Source organism: Haematobia irritans, chromosome 5 (genome assembly GCF_050003625.1).
Source record: "Haematobia irritans isolate KBUSLIRL chromosome 5, ASM5000362v1, whole genome shotgun sequence".
Lineage (NCBI taxonomy): Eukaryota > Metazoa > Arthropoda > Insecta > Diptera > Muscidae > Haematobia > Haematobia irritans.
Genome location: NC_134401.1, coordinates 48956127 through 48976994, shown reverse-complemented (window position 1 = coordinate 48976994; position 20868 = coordinate 48956127). Strand labels below are relative to the sequence as shown.

The window sequence follows — 20868 nt, the reverse complement described above, 5'->3', positions numbered from 1 at the left end:
CGTTTTTATCTTAAATCTAAAGTTTCAATATTTCAGTAAATTTAAGGACAATTTCTTTAAATCAAAAAAGTGTTTCTTTACTTTAAGAAAAATTAGCCTTAGTTCAACGACATGCGACTTTAACGTAGGGATGCAAATTTACAAAATTTGTGTCCTAAATTTAATGGAGAAAAATTTTGAAGCAAAGATTATAAACTTTATTTTAATAAAAATTTCATTATTTTAAAGAAATTTGTCCTTAATGATTTGTAAATTTCGCATCCTAAAATTTAAGTTGAGTAATCTTTAATAACACGTAAATATTTTTTTCAGTGCAAGGATTAGCCGACAGAAATTATAGGTCTACCGTGTTTTAGAAATCTACACTCAGAAAAAAGTGCCTTCGAAATCGAAGGAAAAAATTTTCTCCAATTTAGTTCAAAAATTTTGTTTTGCTTTAGTTAAATTTTGGTTAAGGCCAATATAATATACTTGGCACAATAAATTTTTCCTATACAGAAAGTAGTTCATGAACTAAAATGAAACATGGCAATTTACTTAAACGAGTTTCTTTGAAATAAATAATAATGGACATGAATTATGTACATATTTAATCACTCATAGTAAATTTTTCCCAAAAACATGTAAAACGTTTCCTATTATCCAGGTTTCTTCAAGTGTAAATCATTTTTCTTAAAATTAGGAAAATTTCGTGTGGATTACGAAATTCAATTTCGTAAATTATAACAAAATTTCTTAAACGGAAATATCGCTGAGCATAAAAATATTGTTTAAGTTAATCTGAACTGAAATATAGTTCAATATGCCATGAAAGCAAAAACAAATGTATGTAAAAAAGATGAATTACTCGAATACTAAACTGGAAGAGAAGTTCAACTGGAAATAAATAAATCTAGATACAAGTGAAGGTATTATTAAAAAAAAACAGGATTCTTGTTTGCCAAAATAAAAATAAAACTTTTCATAAAATTAGACATGACAATTTGGAAATTTTGTTTCAAAATACTAGGAAAGTTTTACTGAAATAGGGAATTTTGACGTACCACAAATTTTTAATTAAAGGGTGTAAATTCTATTTTTATTGATTTTTATGAGAAATAAGTCCCATGTTATAAAAAACTATATTATACACAGCACAATTAGTTATACTCTCTTTGCCAAAATCCCAATAATACAAAATGTGTATCAATTTGGGCGGTTCTAGCCGAAAGATATAAGGGGAGTCATGGTTATGTTAAGTGTAGTGGCAGAACGGCGCTCCACATTGCGGAAAAGCCACTTATATATATGCAACATTCAGAAGTGTCCACCATTACTGAGAATAATCCATCGCTGAAAAATGTTTTGGTGTTTGATCGAAACTGGAGTTTAACCCATTGTACCACGGAGTCATATACATACCTGTTCAGGTTTTTACCAAAATCAAATAATAAATCGACTGGACTGACACCTAGACTTTCATTACAAAACTGTAAAACCGAAAGACTTTGCTAAATTGTTGCAGAGGAACCAGAGCCTACTGAGGTAAAGCAAAATCCTAATGTGACTAACGAATGTTGCTGCCATGTAAGTTATTTATAATAACAAATTTTGAATTACCTTAAATGAAATTAAATGAAAGAGTATTTTGTTTATATCTTATTTGCTACTATTATTCGAACCCATGTTCCAGTCAAAGCAGATTAAGTGGAACCATCGCAATATAATTACTATTACAAGTTCTCAGCAATATGGAAAAAAATGTCAGCAGAACATGTAACATCACCTATAATTCATATGGAAAATATGATGTTAAAAAGTTAAATATTATTCTAATATATGTTTAACAAGTAAGGAAAGTCTAAAGTCGGGCGTGGCCGACTATATTATACCCTGCACCACTTTGTAGATCTAAATTTTCGATACCATATCACATCCGTCAAATGTGTTGGGGGCTATATATAAAGGTGTATGTATTAGAAGTTTAGGAAAATTAGAGTCATTTTCACAACTTTTCGACTAAGCAGTGGCGATTTTACAAGGAAAATGTTGGTATTTTGACCATTTTTGTCGAAATCAGAAAAACATATATATGGGAGCTATATCTAAATCTGAACCGATTTCAACCAAATTTGGCACGCATAGCTACAGTGCTAATTCTACTCCCTGTGCAAAATTTCAACTAAATCGGAGCAAAAATTTGGCCTCTGTAGTCATATGAGTGTAAATCGGGCGAAAGCTATATATGGGAGCTATATCTAAATCTGAACCGATTTCAACCAAATTTTGCACGCATAGCTACAATGCTAATTCTACTCCCTGTGCAAAATTTCAATGAAATCGGAGCAAAAAATTGGCCTCTGTGGTGATATGAGTGTAAATCGGGCGAAAGCTATATATCGACTACACTACCAATTGTACTTCTAGTGCAAAATTTCAACCAAATTGGGGTAAAGCTCTGGCTTCTGGGGCCGTATTAGTCCATATGGGGCTAAAGATATATATGGGAGCTATATATAAATCTGAACCGATTTCAATAAAATTTGGCACACTTGACTATAGTACTAATTGTTCTTCTTGTGCAAAATTTTAAGCAAATTAGGGTAAAACTCTGGCTTCTCGGGCGAAATATATATATGGGAGCTATATCTAAATCTGAACCGATTTCTTCCAAAATCAATAGGGTTCTATTCTGAGCCAAAACACATACTTGTGCCAAATTTGAAGTCGATTGGACTGTGTTCACGGATAGACGGACATGGCTATATCGACTCAGGAGCCCACCCTGAGCATTTTTGCCAAAGATACCATGTGTCTATCTCGCCTCCTTCTGGGTGTTGCAAACATATGCACTAACTTATAATACCCTGTTCCACAGTGTGGCGCAGGGTATAAAAACAAAATTGCTTCAAATTATTAAAAATATTAATTACCAAAGCCGTCGTCTAATGTCGATCTCAAACATTTTATATTTCTCTTTTTCAATTGCTCTATAAATTGATATTGAATTGAATAATCTCCCCTCAAATACCTACTATGTCTGGAACCGTCCTTTAAATTCACGTTATAGTCCTTGATCAGAACTTATTTTAAGTCGATCCATTGTACATTACAAATACTTATTTATTAATTGTTATATACAATATATCAATTCACGTACATTTTTGCTTTCAGCTCATCAATTTCATTATATACTTCATACTTCAATTTCACTGTTCAAGAAATCTAAGCATTTCGTATGTGAGTCGTATAGGCCCTCACCCAATTGTAATAAACGAAATTGCCTAGGGTCAATTCGGCCCATGCTGTTCTATTGAGCAGAGATAGCCAATTATTAGGTACTTCTGGATTTTCAACCCGAAATAAATGCGGAGCGTTTAGTTTCATCATCGATAGCATCCTTCAAATGTTTCGAAATGTTTGGTACATAATTAAGGATCATATCTAAAATTACAATGACATCGGTATCCTTGCAATGAGTGGCAATGTTCTTTATGTTCTATACATCGGGATCGTACGTTGTAGGTGAATTCAGCTGGCATTTCATAAATGACACCACTTGCTTTAATTTGTTTAAAAATTTCGATATTATCTCTGTTCGACTCAAATTTGGAGAACTTAGCCAAAATACCACGTTTATATCAATTCAATGGTTCTGGGGCTGCACATTTTGTTGTTTGTACAAAAATGAAAATGGCACCAACCAGCATACCAAGCCAGATCAACAAAAAAAAAAAAAAAACAAAACAATTAGTGCCTTCCCACTAATTGTGGTCTTAAACTGTTCTGGCATTGGCGAGTTCGTCTGTAAAATTAAAACGAGAAACCATGTGTAAGAATATGACTAAGTAACAAATCAGTTGTGCAACAAAATACTTACATAGTCCATTGTCGTCATAAGGCAGCACCACATTCATTTCAGACTACTTAAAACTTACAATCTCAACACCAATAGAGTCCTTGGAATAATACATTTGGCAACCATCGGCTTTATTGATGGATTGTGTTTACATTGCCAAAAAACTTGTAATTGCATAGATTGGCAGTTAACTAATTCAACTGAAGCCACTACCGAATCAAAGAGTGGTGAACACTTCTTGCAGGAATCAAAGACGACGTTGTTAACTTCTCCCTTAACTGACTCACTCACATTTGAATACATAGACAACATTTTTCATTTCATCATTTTCACCAATCAAATTTGGATTATTTTTCTGTATTCATTAATCCATTTCTTGCCTTCTCTGGTGAATACTTGGACTTGGCGACTGCGAAGGCAGGAGCTCTTAAAACCGAACCAAATTGTGAAGGTTGCCGGTCCAGTGCGTAGCTTTGTTTTTTTATGTGTTTGCAAATCTTCGGGAGAATGAGAAATAGATTGCATGACTAATATTTTTGTGAAACCTACTTCTGGTAAATAACACTTTTTATAAATTATTAAGCGTTTTTCCGATGTTTTCATTCAACGAACAATGCAAATACAAATTAATGTCACAGCTTTGGTTATCATCTGGATGTGACAGAAGCAATTACAAACAAACACATTGACAGTTGTTGTTTTTGCCCTAATGTACACTGGTTTTGACTATTGTTAAGGAAATTAGCAATTAGTTGACGATAAGTAACGTATACGTTTTTAAAGTAACGTATAATGTGACGATTTTCATAAATTCATTCATTGTAATGCTTAGTACTAAGTTCGTTTTTACGAAAAACAAATATCTTCATCTATCTCTGCAAAAAGGGTTTCAAACCCAGGGATTTTAATTTATTTATGCGAAATAATATGCCTGCCTATTTTTTCGTGCGAAAAATCCAGGGTTGTATAAATATGTGTTTAAAAATGCTCAAAACAAAGATTTCGCATTTATTCCGCGCTAACGTTTTTTATATGGAGTATAACAGTTTTTCGTGCGAAAACGTGATCTTAGTACTAGGCTTAACTGTTTTTATATGGAGTATAGCAGTTTTTCGTTCGAAAACGTGATCTAGGCTTATGGCAACATGGGCTTAAATAATAACATAAATGGCAATCAAATATTAATAATAATTAATTTAAATTCGTTTGAGGAATAAGAAATATTTTTTTTTATTTTCATTCTAAATCTGCGTATTCGGCTATTTTAAAAGTGAATTTTTTTGATAATTTATTAAAATTGACGATTTTCGAACTGAAAAAGTACCACCGACGATATGTTTTACATACAAATAGAAAAAAAACACACATATCTAGGTAGTTATTCCTTTAATGTGTGTGAAAGAGCAAGAGCGTGTGTATAAATCGCTCGAAAGATGCCAGATTGGTTAAATACAATCTTTAATAGCTCTGTTCGCGCACATAGTCCTTTATTACATATTATTTTTTAATGAAAGAACTTCGTTTTCGCCAAAAGTGTGCAAAAAAAAAAATTTGGAAAAACAAAGCCTCCATCACTTTTGTAACAACTCACAACAGTTTGGATATAATGTATATCATTATGTCATGCTCTTTATAACATTTAATTTACACTTTTTGTATAAAAATAAAACTTAAGAAACACGCAAGAGTATAGAAGTCTAAAGGAAATTTAGCATTAGTATAATTGAAAGTACTATGTTGGTTTTTCACGTTTAAATTTTCGCGGTTACTTTATTAAAACAGTTCAATATAAATCAGATAAATTAATCAAGTTTCTTGTTCCTCTAGATTTCGTCAAGACTTTAAGGAATATGTTTGTTTTGATTTAAAATTTTGATTAATTAAGGAAAAGTAATCGCGAAAATAAAGTAGTTTTGAACTCGAAAACTGAACATAGTAACTACCTTTAAGTGTAAAGACTAAAATAGGATGTATTGTTCTGCTAAAGCGTGAACTTGTCCGATATTTTATTGCGCACAATTGGTTTAGTATATCTTATAATATGTAAAATGTGCTCATTTTGTGGCATACGCAGATTACAACCACTCTGTAAGTTTTGAATCTTTCTCCCGTCAACAATTTTTTTTTTAATTTTTTTGATAATCAATGTGAAATAATGATTCGATTAGCTCCGTTAAAGTTCCCGATAATTTTTGATTATTATTAAAATTTTTAATGGAAGTCGTTTCGTAAACACTTCGCTGTTAGGATCCATTAGTATATATAACATTTTTCATGAAAAAACGGCACAGAATTTTTTATACAAATTACCTTTAGATGTTGCTATCCCACAACCGTACCGTTATGATTCGCATTACGCTGCACAATTGCATGAAAGTAGCCTATTTTTCAGGAATTTATTTTAAACACGAATAAGTTCGATTTTTACAAGGGATTGTAAAAATTGAACTTAGTACCATCATTTTTTATTTTTAACTTTTTGAAAGCTGTCTTGGAAACCATATTGTTTGTGTTCACTTTTATGGTAACATGTATAAAACTTTAGTTTTCTAACAAAAACCTACATACCATTAAATATTTCCACGAATACTTTGCAGTTAAGGTCCCTTAATAACTCTTCGAAATCGCTACACATTTTATTTTTTACTTCCTTTTTAATTAAGTCTCATGTAACTCTCACAAAATCGTTTTTATAATAAACTTGCTTGTTACGAAGTTTTTAGATGATAATTTATACTGCAAAACAACGCAAACAGACCTAATATATGACGAGGATATAAATCTGTATGAAACCTACGATATGGTAACACCATACACATTTACCAACATGGCATCATCGAGTGCATGATCGCCGGCAAATTTATTATAAACGCGAATTTTGTGAGAAGTGCTGGATGTTATTAAGATGGAAGTAAAAAATAAAATGTGTAGTGATTTCGAAGAGTTATTAAGGGAACTTAACGGCGAAGTATTCGTTGAAATATTTAATGGTAAGTAGGTTCTTGTTAGAAAACTCAAGTTTTATAAATGTTAACATAAAAGTGAAAACAAAAAATGTGGTTTCCAAGACAGTTTTCAAAAAGGTAAAAATAAAAAATTATGGTACTAAGTTCGATTTTTACAATCCCTTGTAAAAATCGAACTTAATCGTGCTTAAAATAAATTCCTGAAAAATAGGCTACTTTCATGCAATTGTGCAGCGTAATCCGAATCATAACGGTACGGTTGTGGGATAGCAACATCTAAGGTAATTTGTATAAAAAATACTGTGCCGCTGCTTCATGAAAAATGTTATGTATAACTTATTTATCTGTTGCACTTCATTGTGTTGTTCGTTTTACCGTTATACAAATGCGATGTATACATACTAATGGTTTTAGTGCACATATTTGGTATCATTATTTCTCACTTGTACTTTTAGTTTTCACCAGTTCAGTTCGTAATTAGAACTGCACATTAAAGATCATTTTATTTTTGTGTTGTTGCGGATTAAAAAATTACCAAAAAAGTTTTAATTCGTTTCTACTGTTGCAGTTTGATTTTAAACAATTTTTAAAACGCAGCCTTGTTGCATTTTACCTATTTTTATAGTGTTTTGAATTAATTGCTACGCAATTTACCTCTTTTCGATAGAAAAATAACATTACATATTTTTAGATCATTCCATCGACGAAGAAGCCCTAAAATATCTCTCCAAAAACCACTTGGATATAATTATACCAAAAGAACTTTTTGGGCAAAGGGTTTTGTTTGAAAATTCATTAATTGAATGGCAATTACGGCTTTCTAAAGGAGAGGGCAATCAAGATGATGTCCTAGACGTAGACGTGTCAAAGAAATCAGAAGACGTACCGTTCTATTTGATGGATGATGTAAGTAAAAATGTAACTGGGTAATGTGTGTGAAAATAAGTTTATCTCAAATATACGGGGTTTTAACCAAAACTCTAAGTATAAATACAAAATTATATACGGCTAAGATTATATTTTTATAATTATATATGAGATTATATTTTTGGATGGAAAAGATCCAAGGCATTATTTACGTAATAATTTATATTTGGAAATATATTGATTCAAAAAATTAACCGCTAAAGGATGCTGGTTTTTGTGCGCATAAACTGACAGTTTTTTTTATAAAAACTAATTGCTTTCATGCAATTTATTGACATGTAATTTAATGCTATTGAAAAACATACACATGTAGTTATACTTTTTGGTTTGCAATCAAGTTTGCAAAGAATAATCAAAAGTAATCTACCAAAATTTGGAGAGAATATAACCAAAATACTAGCACAAACAAATATCTTGCAAATTTTTTCTTTGCAAAGTTTTGTCAATATTTGATTTCTATATAAAATATTGTCAAAAGTTTATTTCTATAAAAATTTTTGACAAAATATTATTGTATAGAAAATTTTTCAAAATTGTATTTCTATGGATTTTTTTTCCAAAATTTTATTTCTATAGAAAATTTTGCCAAAATTTTATTTCTATAGGATTTTTTTTCCAAAATTGTATTTCTATCAAAAATGTTGCCAAATTTTATTTCTTCAGAAAATTTTCTCAACATTTTATTTCTATAGAATCTTTTTCCAAAATGTTATATTTAGAAAATTTTGCCAAAATTTTATATCGTGTTTTGTTTTTTATTGTTGGTTTTGCTTTAATCGTATTTGTTGTTTTTGATTTCGGCTTTAAACTATTGTGTTGACTAAACTACAAGCGTATCTTAATCAATAGAGGAAAATAATGTCAAATTTATTTGGGCAAAGCCCTATAGACTGAAAGATGGTTGGATGTACAGCTGTTTTGGAATTACCACATTCCTCATCAGCATCCTTTACTTGCAGTAAAACTATCACCCAATTATCGGAATAAATTCAGGCAGTTCACTAAACCCAAGGTGAGCTACACTTGAACTTCCCGAAAAAAAAAAATTATTTCCATAGAACATTTTCTCAAAATTTTATTTCCATAGAAAATTTGTCAAAATTTTATTTCTATAGAAAATATTCTCAAAATTTTATTTCTATAGAAAATTTTCTCAAATTTTTATTTCTACAAAAAATGTTGTCAAGATTTTATTTCTATGAGATGAATATTTGGAGAAATCTAAGAAATCATTATGAATTTTAGAAATTATCGGAACTGTTAAAAAATCTATCATATTTGGTAGAATTCTACCAACTGTGACAACAATGTGTGCAATTCCAATTAACAATATTTACACAATCCCCCATATTCGGATATTTGGAATCGCAAACCGCAAGAATTTATATTTCTTATAACTAAAAATTGAGATTCTTTCAGACTTTAATTCAATTTTGATTTGATTTTTATGCCAAATTTTATGTTCATATGTTTTAAGATTAAGAAAACGAAAAGTTTGCGATATCGTATATCGGAGCATGGGTGAAAATAATGATGTCATACATACATTAGTAAACGTTTATTTCATTTAAAATTGATTGGAAATAAAAAATAGCTGAACGGGGAAGCAGGTGCAAGGAAGAACGGTGTAAAATGTACTCCTCTATCTAGGCTATAAGTTCAATTTGCAGCAGATACCATCGTTGAGTTGCGATATATATATATATATATATATATATATATATATATATATATATATATATATATATATATATATATATATATATATATATATATATATATATATATATATATATATATATATATATATATATATATATATATATATATATATATATATATATATATATATATATATATATATATATATATATATTTATTTATTTATTTAATTGGTATCCTTGCTTTCTTCAACATTTAGTGCATTGTTGAAACCATTCTGAAAAAATCACTAAGCGGTAGAAATGTTTTGAAGTTTTACGAGAAAAACAATTATCTCGAATACAACTTTCGAAAACAACTTTCTAACTGTATTGTGGAGCATTTATTGGAAAACAACATCATTACGTCTCCGAGGTTGTTTGAGAGGCTCGCTCAATCTATTGCTAAATTTTTTCCAACAGAAACCAAGGTAAGTTATTTTTGTGTTAGGAGTTTCCTTTAAATATGTGTACTTTAATATAAATTAGTATATTTTAGGACATATATTTTGTTTACAAGAAGGGAAGAAAGCCAGGGGGCTCCCTCTACAGCAAATATCATAATGCAAAATTGAGAAAATGTGGGCTAATGCCGTTTCTTGATACTTGCAGAAAATCTCCACCTGTAGAGAAAAATGATGAAAATCGCAATTCTGGAGAAAACTATCCATCTGGTATGTCATGTTTGAATTCATATTTACTAATAACGAAAACTTAACATGCACTTTTAATTTGTAATAAGAGTTGAAAGGCAAAACTATGTTAAAATTATTTCATTCTTACACACATCGTAAAATTTTACACTTTCTTCAGTACATTAATTATTACACACAATTGCAAATCTCTATTTATACCCTGCGCCATACTGTGGAACAGGGTATTATAAGTTAGTGCATATGTTTGTAACATCCAGAAGGAGACGAGATAGGCACATGGTGTCTTTGGCAATAATGCTCAGGATGGGACCCTGAGTCGATATAAATATGTCCGTCCGTCCGTCTGTATGTGAACACATTTTTGTGATCAAAGTCTATGTCGCAATTTAAGTCCAATCGCCTTCAAATTTGACACATGTTCCTAATTTGGGTCAGAATAGAACCCTATTGATTTTGGAAGAAATCAGTTCAGATTTAGATATAGCTCCCATATATATCTTTCGCCCGATATGAACTAATACGGTCCCAGAGTTTTACCCCAATTTGGTTGAAATTTTGCACAAAGAGTAGAATTAGCATTGTAGCTATCCGTGCCAAATTTGGTTGAAATCGGTTCAGATTTAGATATATCTCCCATATATAGCTTTCGCCCGATTTACCCTCATATGACCACAGAAGCCAATTTTTAACTTCGATTTAGTTGAAATTTCGAAAATTCGGTATCGAAAATTTAAATCTACAAAGTCGGCCCGCCCGACTTTAGACTTTTCTTACTTGTTTTCTAATGAGTCTATAAATTATTGTGTTATTATCAATTATTTATAAATATTTTATTATTTAATTATTTTGCCTTTACATTAAATATTTTTCCTGTAATTTCCAACAATTTTTCCAGTATGTATATAGAATATAATTATTTCCGAGCAAAAATTGTTATTATGATTTTATTTGGAAATTTTTTAATCAAAAATTTTATCAAAAGTTTAATTGAGACAGTTGATATTTTAATTTAAGAAGTTAAATTTCAATAATTTTCTTAACTGAATTTATTTTTTAATTTTACTCAACTTCAATCAACGTTTTGATTTCAAATGGTGTTATGATATTATATATGATATTTTTTCTTCATAACTGATGCAATTAATTTTTTAATTAAATTAATATTTAAGAAAATTATTGAAAATTTTTTTGTCAATTAAAATATAAATTATCAGAATTAAAATTAAATAAAAACCATTTCCAATTGAAAATTAATAGAAAAAGTAATAGAAAATTCCGTCAGTTTTTATGAAAATACATATTTTGTTTCAAGACCAAAACAAAAATCCAATTAAAATTAAAGTCGGATAATTCATAGGAAAATATAAGGTCTTACAAAATTAAAGGGAAATTGTTTCATCAATACATAAATAAACAATAAAACATTTTTAATTTACTCAATTTTGGCCGCAAAACTCAAATAATGTTTTCATTGAGACAGTCAATTACTTATTTTATTATTATTTATTTATTTAAAATTATTTTACGTTTAGATGACAGAATGATCTTGAAATTTTGTAAGAGCTTATACTTTCCTAAGAATTTTTCGACTTTAGATATAATTGTTTTTTTTTCTTGAGTCAAAATGTAATGAACCCATGCATTTTTATAAAACCTAATTATTTCCGAAAAAACATTTTTATACATTCATTTAGAAATATAATTTATTTAATTAGAATGTTAATTGGGATAATTTGTATTTTAATTCAAATTGTGAACATTTTAATTATTTTCATAAATGATCATATATTCACCAAAATATTTCCTATCACAACATTGATTAAAGTAGAAAATGTAATCAATTGAAAACGTAAATGATAGAAATAACATTTGACTAAAAACAAAATCAGTTAAGAAAAATATTGAAATTTAAAAATTTTAAATTAAAAAAATATATTAATGAATAGTTATATTATGACTCAAATCCAAAGAAAAATAAAGCTATAGTTATAATCGAAAAATACATACTCGCTAAATCGTATAAAAATTACAAGAACATTATCTCATCTAAATGCGAAATAATTATATATAAATGAGTAATAACTGGAGTTTTGCGGCAAAAATTTAACAAATTAAAAAATTAACTGAAAGTAGCAAAATCAATTAATTTTTAAAACAAGAATATTTTGAATTTGCAATCAACTTTATTATTGATACTATCATTTTTCAGATGAAGATGCCAAAATCCATCAAGATTGGCTGAAATTTAATATTGAACCATATGAAGATGTGTTGGAGAGGTGGAAGAAAAGTTTTCATATTAGACAAAAGTGCATACAGGAAAAGAACTCGCTCCATAATATTTTTGATGAGTGGCCAGTACTCAAACAATCATTTGGATACAAATTAGTTGAGTTTTAATTAAACTGAACCTGCAATATGTACTGATTTTGTTCATTTTAGATATCTGAAGACTTTGCGAAATTACATCCCACCAAAGAAAACCTGCTGTTTGAAAAATGGGAATCAACAATTTTATCAATAAAAAAATTGTACGCAAAGCATCTAAAAGGGGAGGAGAACCTTAAACTCGTGGAAGATCTGAATAACCCGAGTACGGAAAGCGGTATGTATATAAAATGTTCACTTCAAATTATATCTTTCACATTTCAAAAGAAACTAGCTAATTTCTTACGGGAAGTGTAGCCTGACTTTAGAAATTTAAATTTTCGTTAACACGGTATTAAATAAAAAGGTAGAAAAAACCAATAAATTGAAATTAGTCCTAATATCAATGAAAATTCTTATCAATACCAAAATCATAAACGTAAATCCCGGGCGATCTTTTGTTTTTTATTACATATTGTATACGTATAATAGAAATACATATAGTTTATTAGATATTCATTATTTATACAAATTTATTTTTTCAGAAAATCGAATAACAATTACACTATACTTATTGCCTTATCTCCTGAAGCCATCTAATAGGAAAACTCTTTTAATTGAGAACTCCCGAAAACGAAAATACATCAAAACAACAATAGAAGACTCACGGGACACATTTTTACTTTGGGCTCTTAACGCAAGTGAGCTACAATCAAAAATTAAATTTAAAATTGATGAATTTTTTAAGAATAAGCAGACACTGCAGCCCATTATTTGTGGTATAGGTCCAAGTAAAACTCATTTTGTAGAAATATTTGTATACTATGGTAATATTTTTTATAAATTGCCAAGCTTAGTTTTGGCTTTAGACGTATGCTTTAAAATTTTTTGTGTGTTGGATTTAAAGTATCCTGAATATTGCCAAAATATTTGGCTATTTCTACAGGAACACATATATGAAATCAAATTAGGAGATATTGATAAAACACCAAATTTAGTCGCGATTTTAAATGACATCAAACAATGTTAAAAAAAAGTATTATTTTAAATATATAGCAGAGCTATATAACCATACCATTATATTTAAGATATATTAATGTTCAATGTTCGTTTCCAAAATGCAAGTCAATTGCTTTTTATGCAGAAAATCGTTTATAAGTTGCAAAGAGTTATTTTGCCATTTGAGATATTTGCACCATGTTACTAACGACTCGTATTTTTTATGTGGACATCCAATATGCAAACAAAAATTTAATTGCTTCAAATCTTTTTGTAGACACATGGCAAATGAAGCTGACAAATACTTGGAGAATATTCAAAATATTCCAGTCGGGACTCAAATTTCGCAACAATTGTCTTATGTCGATTCTAGTACATCACAATTCAACAATGATTTATCTGATGATTCGGATTCTGATGAAAATAATGTTGACATTAATAGTATACAAAAAGATTCGAAAAAATTAACTCAGAACGCATTAAGCTTTACTCTAAAATACTATTCCCATAAAGCTTTTCCACGTTCCCAAGGTTCAAGTATTCAAAAAAATATAAAACATTATATCACACAACACCTGGGATGCGAAATCAATAAAATTATACCGAATTTAAACACCAGCTCTACAGACGAAATCGCTAATCGTCTTAAAGAAATAGTTTCATTCTGTGAAAATCCTTTTCAGGATATCGATTCGGAATATAAATTCATAAAAATGTTAACAAAACTGGACTTATACAAGATCCCACAAATTATAAACATTGACAGCTCTATTAGCAACGTCGTTTTTAAAAATGCACATTCGTTAGTTTCTGTTGATTCCAAAGGAATTTTGTTTCCAATTAAATTTCAAATAAAAAAATTTTTTGAAATTGATTCTGTATTTGAAGCAATTATTGAAAATACGAAACGTTTACTTCAAAAAGATGTACTAGCTAATTTTTGCAATGGTAGTTTATGGAAGAAAAAAATTACAAACTTTGGAAACAAAATAGTCATTCCCTATTTGCTATATTTCGATGATTTCGAAATTAATAACCCCCTTGGATCACATTCTTCCAGCATATTAGGTGTATATTATTCCTTTCCTACTTCTCCCGAATTTTTAAAATTTAAATTAAACAACATTTTTATTGGTGCATTATTTAACTCTGTTGATGTAAAAAATTTCGGGAACAGCAAATGCTTCTTTAAACTAATCGAAATTTTAAATGATTTACAAGAAAATGGTGTTAATATTGAAACAAAAAGTGGACGAAAGAAGTTGTATTTCTCATTAGTATTGGTGGTAGGCGATAATTTGGCCCTTAACTCGATTCTAGGGTTTTCTCGGTCCTTTTCTGCGAATCTTTTTTGTAGGTTTTGTAAAATGTCAAAGTCAACCACACACACAATGCCAGTTGAAGACTATAAATATTTAAGAAATGTGTCCAACTATAATCACGACGTTCATTTGTTGAATATGGAATTTTCTGGAATTCGAGAAAATTCCATCTTCAACAAAATATCCAACTTTCACGTCGTGGAAAACTTCTACGCTGACATTTTACATGATATGCTAGAAGGGGTAATACAATATGATATGTGTCACATTATTAAGTTGCTTATTAGGGAAAATTTCATAGATTTAGCGATTTTAAATCTACGAAAAGACCTTTTCGATTATGGAGAAGCAGAAATAGGAAATAAATCGCCACCAATCCTCGAACGCAATTTGAAACAAATGAATTTAAAAATGTCGGGAAGAGAAACATTAACTTTTATTCATTTTTTCCCCCTTATGGTTGGAGATTTAATAGATTCAAGCTCCAACATTTGGCTATTCCTCGTAAATTTGGTAGAGCTTGTTGATATTGTGCTCTTGCCAGAGTTTTCAAGTTTAGATCTACGAAACTTACAATCCAAAATAGAATACCACAATAGAACATACATAACATTATTTTCCGACACCTTAAAACCAAAACACCATTTTCTTACCCATTATTGCCGAATTGTCGAACACAGCGGACCGCTAAAATATTTATGGACCTTCAACTTTGAGTCAAAACATCGGGAGCTTAAGTTTTATACAAAAAATATAATGTCAAGAAAAAACATATTGGTATCCCTCGCTATAAAGTTCGGAATAGTTTTTTCGAACTTTATAGCGAATGTTAAATTTGAAGAAGTTGAATTGGGCCAATCTAAATTTAATGTTTCAAGTTCCAAATATTTTAACGTAATAAGCAAAAAACACTCTTCAGATGAAATGAAAATTTTAACACTTTTGAACAATTTTAAACTCTGTGGCACAATTTATAAGAAAGAGTTTATCATATTTCATTATGGTCCAACATTTAGGCCATTTATCATTAAAGAAATCTATACAATTCATAAAAGAATTTTTTTGCTATGCCAAGAATTGACGGTTTTGAAATATGAGAGACATTATTTGTCATACATTGTGGAACACAATCCATCATTAGATTTAATTTCATTAACAATTGATAGTGTACAATCTCCGCCTATACTTATAAGAAACATAAATGGAAAATTATATTTGAGACCAAAGCCCTTGTTTCATAAACACTCTTAAATCAATTTATATTCTCTCGCAACTTATTTTCGATTTTCTGTGAAAATTATAACTACAGTTATAACATTTGTTTTCATCAAGCGAATAAAACCAATAAACCAAAACGAACATTTAATCTACCTTTATGTTTTATTACAATACAAAACAAGAGTTTCATGTATTATTGAAATTATTATAAGTTCATACATGTATTTATTTTTGTTAATCTTGTACCTGTACTTCTAGAAGTTACAAACTGTTGAAAAAAAGTTCATTAACTAAATTCTACCACTTAAGCTTTTTTATATATTTACGCTTTAAAATGTATAAATACAATAAATAAATACAAAAATTGTATCGACCCAATTTCTCCTACTTAATACGTTTTCTTATTTAGGAGAAGGATATTTAGCTAGGATTTAGTAGTGATTTCCATAAGTAGTAAGGAATATTATATTGCCTAAGTAAATGGTGTTAGTCCGATCAAATCTTTTATGTAAAAAGGTAGGAGAAAACATTATTTGTAGGTGTATAAGCTATACTGGAAAGAAATTTATTTATATTTAAAAATGGGAAATATTTGGTGTGGCAGTTTATGAAATTATCTGAAACTAAGTTCTGATTATAGAAAGGGATGAAAAGGGTTATAAGGGTTTAATATAACTTAAACTGCCATAAAGGTTTACATGTAATATGGAATTAGAAATATTATACATTTTTAGTATAAACTTAACTGTATGCAAACTCTCACAATACTCAGAAGGAGGAAATCCTGCGTATGAAATGTATAAGATTAACTCAAAACAAGTATGGACAATTCCCTTTAATTGAGCTATTTTATCATGAGGAAACATATTTTATGCAATATGAGTACATTATTTTTTTAAAATGGAGTAAAGTAGTGAACTTGTTTACACTAAAAATAACTTTAGGTGATGTAAAAATTTCCTAAAAAACAAAAATATTGCGTTAATCAAAATAGGAAATATTTTCTAAAATTGTTTATAATTTCGTCTAAGAAAGGAAAATATGAACTTGAAACCATTACAAGTCTTCCACTTTCCAATGTTAATACATTCATATCAAAAAGAAGAATTTTCTAAGTTGAGATATAAACCAAATTAGAACAATGCAAAAGTCATTTTAAAAATTGAAGGAAATGTATGAACTTAAAAAGAATAAAAATGTCTTTAGTGATATATGAAGTTCAACTTTCTATAAAAATAGTTCATTTTAACTTCGTCAGGGGTTCACTTTTTTTTGAGTGTAACAAATTTTGTCCAGATCGAGCCAGATTTAAATGTATGTATAGGGGAACAAAACCACTGTGATATCACAATGGACTGAATAGTCTAAGGGTCTGCCACCTAACCTGACCTAGGGGAACAAAAGCCTTTATAAAGGGTGATTCTTTTGAGGTTATGATTTTCATGCATTAGTATTTGACAGATCACGTGGGATTTCAGACATGGTGTCAAAGAGAAAGATGCTCAGTATGCTTTGACATTTCATCATGAATAGACTTACTAACGAGCAACGCTTGCAAATCATTGAATTTTATTACCAAAATCAGTGGCAGAAAATCCGCTTTTTTATCGACAAATTTTGTTCAGCGATGAGGCTCATTTCTGGTTGAATGGCTACGTAAATAAGCAAAATTGCCGCATTTGGAGTGAAGAGCAACCAGAAGCCGTTCAAGAACTGCCCATGCATCCCGGAAAATGCACTGTTTGGTGTGGTTTGTACGCTGGTGGAATCATTGGACCGTATTTTTTCAAAGATGCTGTTGGACGCAACGTTACGGTGAATGGCGATCGCTATCGTTCGATGCTAACAAACTTTTTGTTGCCAAAAATGGAAGAACTGAACTTGGTTGACATGTGGTTTCAACAAGATGGCGCTACATGCCACACAGCTCGCGATTCTATGGCCATTTTGAGGGAAAACTTCGGAGAACAATTCATCTCAAGAAATGGACCGGTAAGTTGGCCACCAAGATCATGCGATTTGACGCCTTTAGACTATTTTTTGTGGGGCTACGTCAAGTCTAAAGTCTACAGAAATAAGCCAGCAACTATTCCAGCTTTGGAAGACAACATTTCCGAAGAAATTCGGGCTATTCCGGCCGAAATGCTCGAAAAAGTTGCCCAAAATTGGACTTTCCGAATGGAGCACCTAAGACGCAGCCGCGGTCAACATTTAAATGAAATTATCTTCAAAAAGTAAATGTCATGGACCAATCTAACGTTTCAGATAAAGAACCGATGAGATTTTGCAAATTTTATGCGTTTTTTTAAAAAAAAAAAAAGTTATCAAGCTCTTAACAAATCACCCTTTATATAGCACCCAACACATTTGATGGATTTGATATGATATCGAAAATTTGGATCTACAAAGTGGTGCAGGGTATAATATAGTCGGTCCCACCCGTCTTTAGACTTTACTTACTTGTTGCAAGCTTGAATAAGCATGGATATTGTCATTCTATAAGACTTATGCCTTACATTGCTCCAAATCAGGAAAATGCTGTAATGACCAACACATTTTCATTAAGAACATAAACTGAGCAAATTGCTATTAATTCAACAAATTGAGATTTATTGTCAATTGAAAATTTATATACTGGAAATTAAACTTGTTCAGGCATTCATAGAAATGCAATATAAACAAGTGCACTGAAAAAAAGCAGGCCCGGTTCCAAAGATTTTGTCTTTACTTTAACTATTTTGGTATTGATTCCGAGCCAAAGAAACAGAGAATACAAGTAAAGATACTTTTAAGACACATTTCTCTTTTAAATTTGGGTTTTGAGTTCTACGAAGCAAATTTTAATTTTTCGTTTTTCAGCTTTTTTATACCCACCACCATAGGATGGGGGGTATATTAACTTTGTCATTCCGTTTGTAACACATCGAAATATTGCTCTAAGACCCCATAAAGTATATATATTCTGGGTCGTGGTGAAATTCTGAGTCGATCTGAGCATGTCCGTCCGTCCGTCCGTCCGTCTGTTGAAATCACGCTAACTTCCGAACGAAACAAGCTATCGACTTGAAACGTGGCACAAGTAGTTGTTATTGATGTAGGTCGGATGGTATTGCAAATGGGCCATATCGGTCCACTTTTACGTATAGCCCCCATATAAACGGACCCCAAAATTTGGCTTGCGAGGCCTCTAAGAGAAGCAAATTTCATCCGATCAGGTACATGGTGTTAGTATATGGTCTCTAACAACCATGCAAAAATTGGTCCACATCGGTCCATAATTATATATAGCCCCCATATAAACCGATCCCCCGATTTGGCTTGCGAGGCCCCTAAGAGAAGCAAATTTCATCCGATCCGGCTGAAATTTGGTACATGGTGTTAGTATATGGTCTCTAACAACCATGCAAAAATTGGTCCACATCGGTCCATAATTATATATAGCCCCCATATAAACCGATCCCCCGATTTGGCTTGCGAGGCCCCTAAGAGAAGCAAATTTCATCCGATCCGGCTGAAATTTAGTACATGGTGTCAGTATATGGTCTCTAACAACCATGCAAGAATTGGTCCACATCGGTCCATAATTATATATAGCCCCCATATAAACCGATCCCCCGATTTGGCTTGCGAGGCCTCTAAGAGAAGCAAATTTCATCCGATCCGGCTGAAATTTGGTACATGGTGTTAGTATATGGTCTCGAACAACCATGCAAAAATTGGTCCACAGCGGTCCATAATTATATATAGCCCCCATAAAACCGATCCCCCGATTTGGCTTGCGAGGCCTCTCAGAGAAGCAAATTTCATCCGATATGGCTGAAATTTGGTACGTGATGTTAGTATATGGTCTCTAACAACCATGCAAAAATTGGTCCACATCGGTTCAAAATTATATATAGCCCCCATATAAACCGATCACCAGATTTGACCTCCGGAACCTCTTGGAAGACCAAAATTCATCTGATTCAGTTGAAATTTGGTACGTGGTGTTAATATATGGCCTCAAACCTCCATAATTATATATAGGCCCCATATAAACCGATCCCCAGATTTGACCTCCAGAGCCCCTTGGAAGAGCAAAATACTTCCCATTCGGTTGAAATTTGGTACGTGATGTTAGTATATGGTATCCAACAACCATGCAGGAATAAGAAGTTTTAAGATACCACAACCCAAGTAATTTGATTGTGGATGACAGTTTTTCGTAGAAGTTTCTACGCAATCCATGGTGGTGGGTACATAAGATTCGGCCTGGCCGAACTTGCGGCCGTATATACTTGTTTTTCTTCATATGCTATCAAAGTCCATTAAAAACGAGTTAACGACAACTTTATTTTCCAAATTCAGACTCGACTTCCAGTAGAAATTATGCTATGTTTCAAATAAAAAACCTCTTTAAAATAAAGTGTTTAAATACATGTCCTATTTTTGAACGATTTTTTGCTTTGTAGTAAAGATGCAACAAGACAACAAATTTAAAGATAATTTCATTAATTTTAAAGAATTTTTCTGTATTATTAAAGTCAAGATGGCCTTAGCCCAAACAAATTTTCTGTAATGTTATGATACCCATTTCTAAGTCAAATCACTTAATTATTAGGACAATACGACTTCATTGAAAATTTTATCGACTTTTAGACAAGGAAAAAAACTTTGTATTAGAGAAATGTGACTTCTATGCTAAGCAAAATTTGCATTCGTATTTTAAGGACATGAAATCTTTGGCCTCAAGACAATATTTTTTTTAGTGTGAGTAAAGTAGAAGTCGGGCGTTGCCGACGATATCATACTCTAAGCTAAACATAAGCATCTATGGGGTATTATTAAAATAAATTTGGGAGATAAACCGTACTTCCAAATTTAAGAAAATAAAGT

The 20868-nt window shown here is 30.7% G+C and overlaps 3 protein-coding genes and 1 long non-coding RNA gene across 4 annotated transcripts in view; 2 read left to right on the top strand and 2 right to left on the bottom strand.

The window, feature by feature from the left end:
- The window catches only part of CCHa1-R (CCHamide-1 receptor), a 108389-nt gene that overhangs the window by 50793 nt on the left and 36728 nt on the right, over nucleotides 1-20868 (bottom strand). The gene's annotated exons all lie outside the window — the stretch shown is intronic.
- Nucleotides 3082-4472, bottom strand: LOC142240423 (uncharacterized). The gene is made up of 2 exons (XR_012723270.1): nucleotides 3860-4472; nucleotides 3082-3784 (listed from the first exon to the last, which is right to left on the bottom strand). It is a non-coding gene; the product is annotated as an uncharacterized LOC142240423 (long non-coding RNA).
- Nucleotides 6762-13506, top strand: LOC142237695 (uncharacterized). Its single transcript, XM_075309088.1, has 7 exons — nucleotides 6762-6828; nucleotides 7496-7710; nucleotides 9653-9862; nucleotides 9931-10105; nucleotides 12297-12475; nucleotides 12530-12692; nucleotides 13000-13506. The coding sequence occupies exons 1-7, from the start codon at nucleotides 6762-6764 to the stop codon at nucleotides 13482-13484; spliced, it is 1494 nt and encodes a 497-aa protein (XP_075165203.1). The 3' UTR covers nucleotides 13485-13506.
- On the top strand, nucleotides 13558-16134 carry LOC142240420 (uncharacterized). Its single transcript, XM_075312130.1, has one exon. It carries the CDS (start codon nucleotides 13558-13560, stop codon nucleotides 16024-16026), a length of 2469 nt encoding a protein of 822 aa, XP_075168245.1. The 3' UTR covers nucleotides 16027-16134.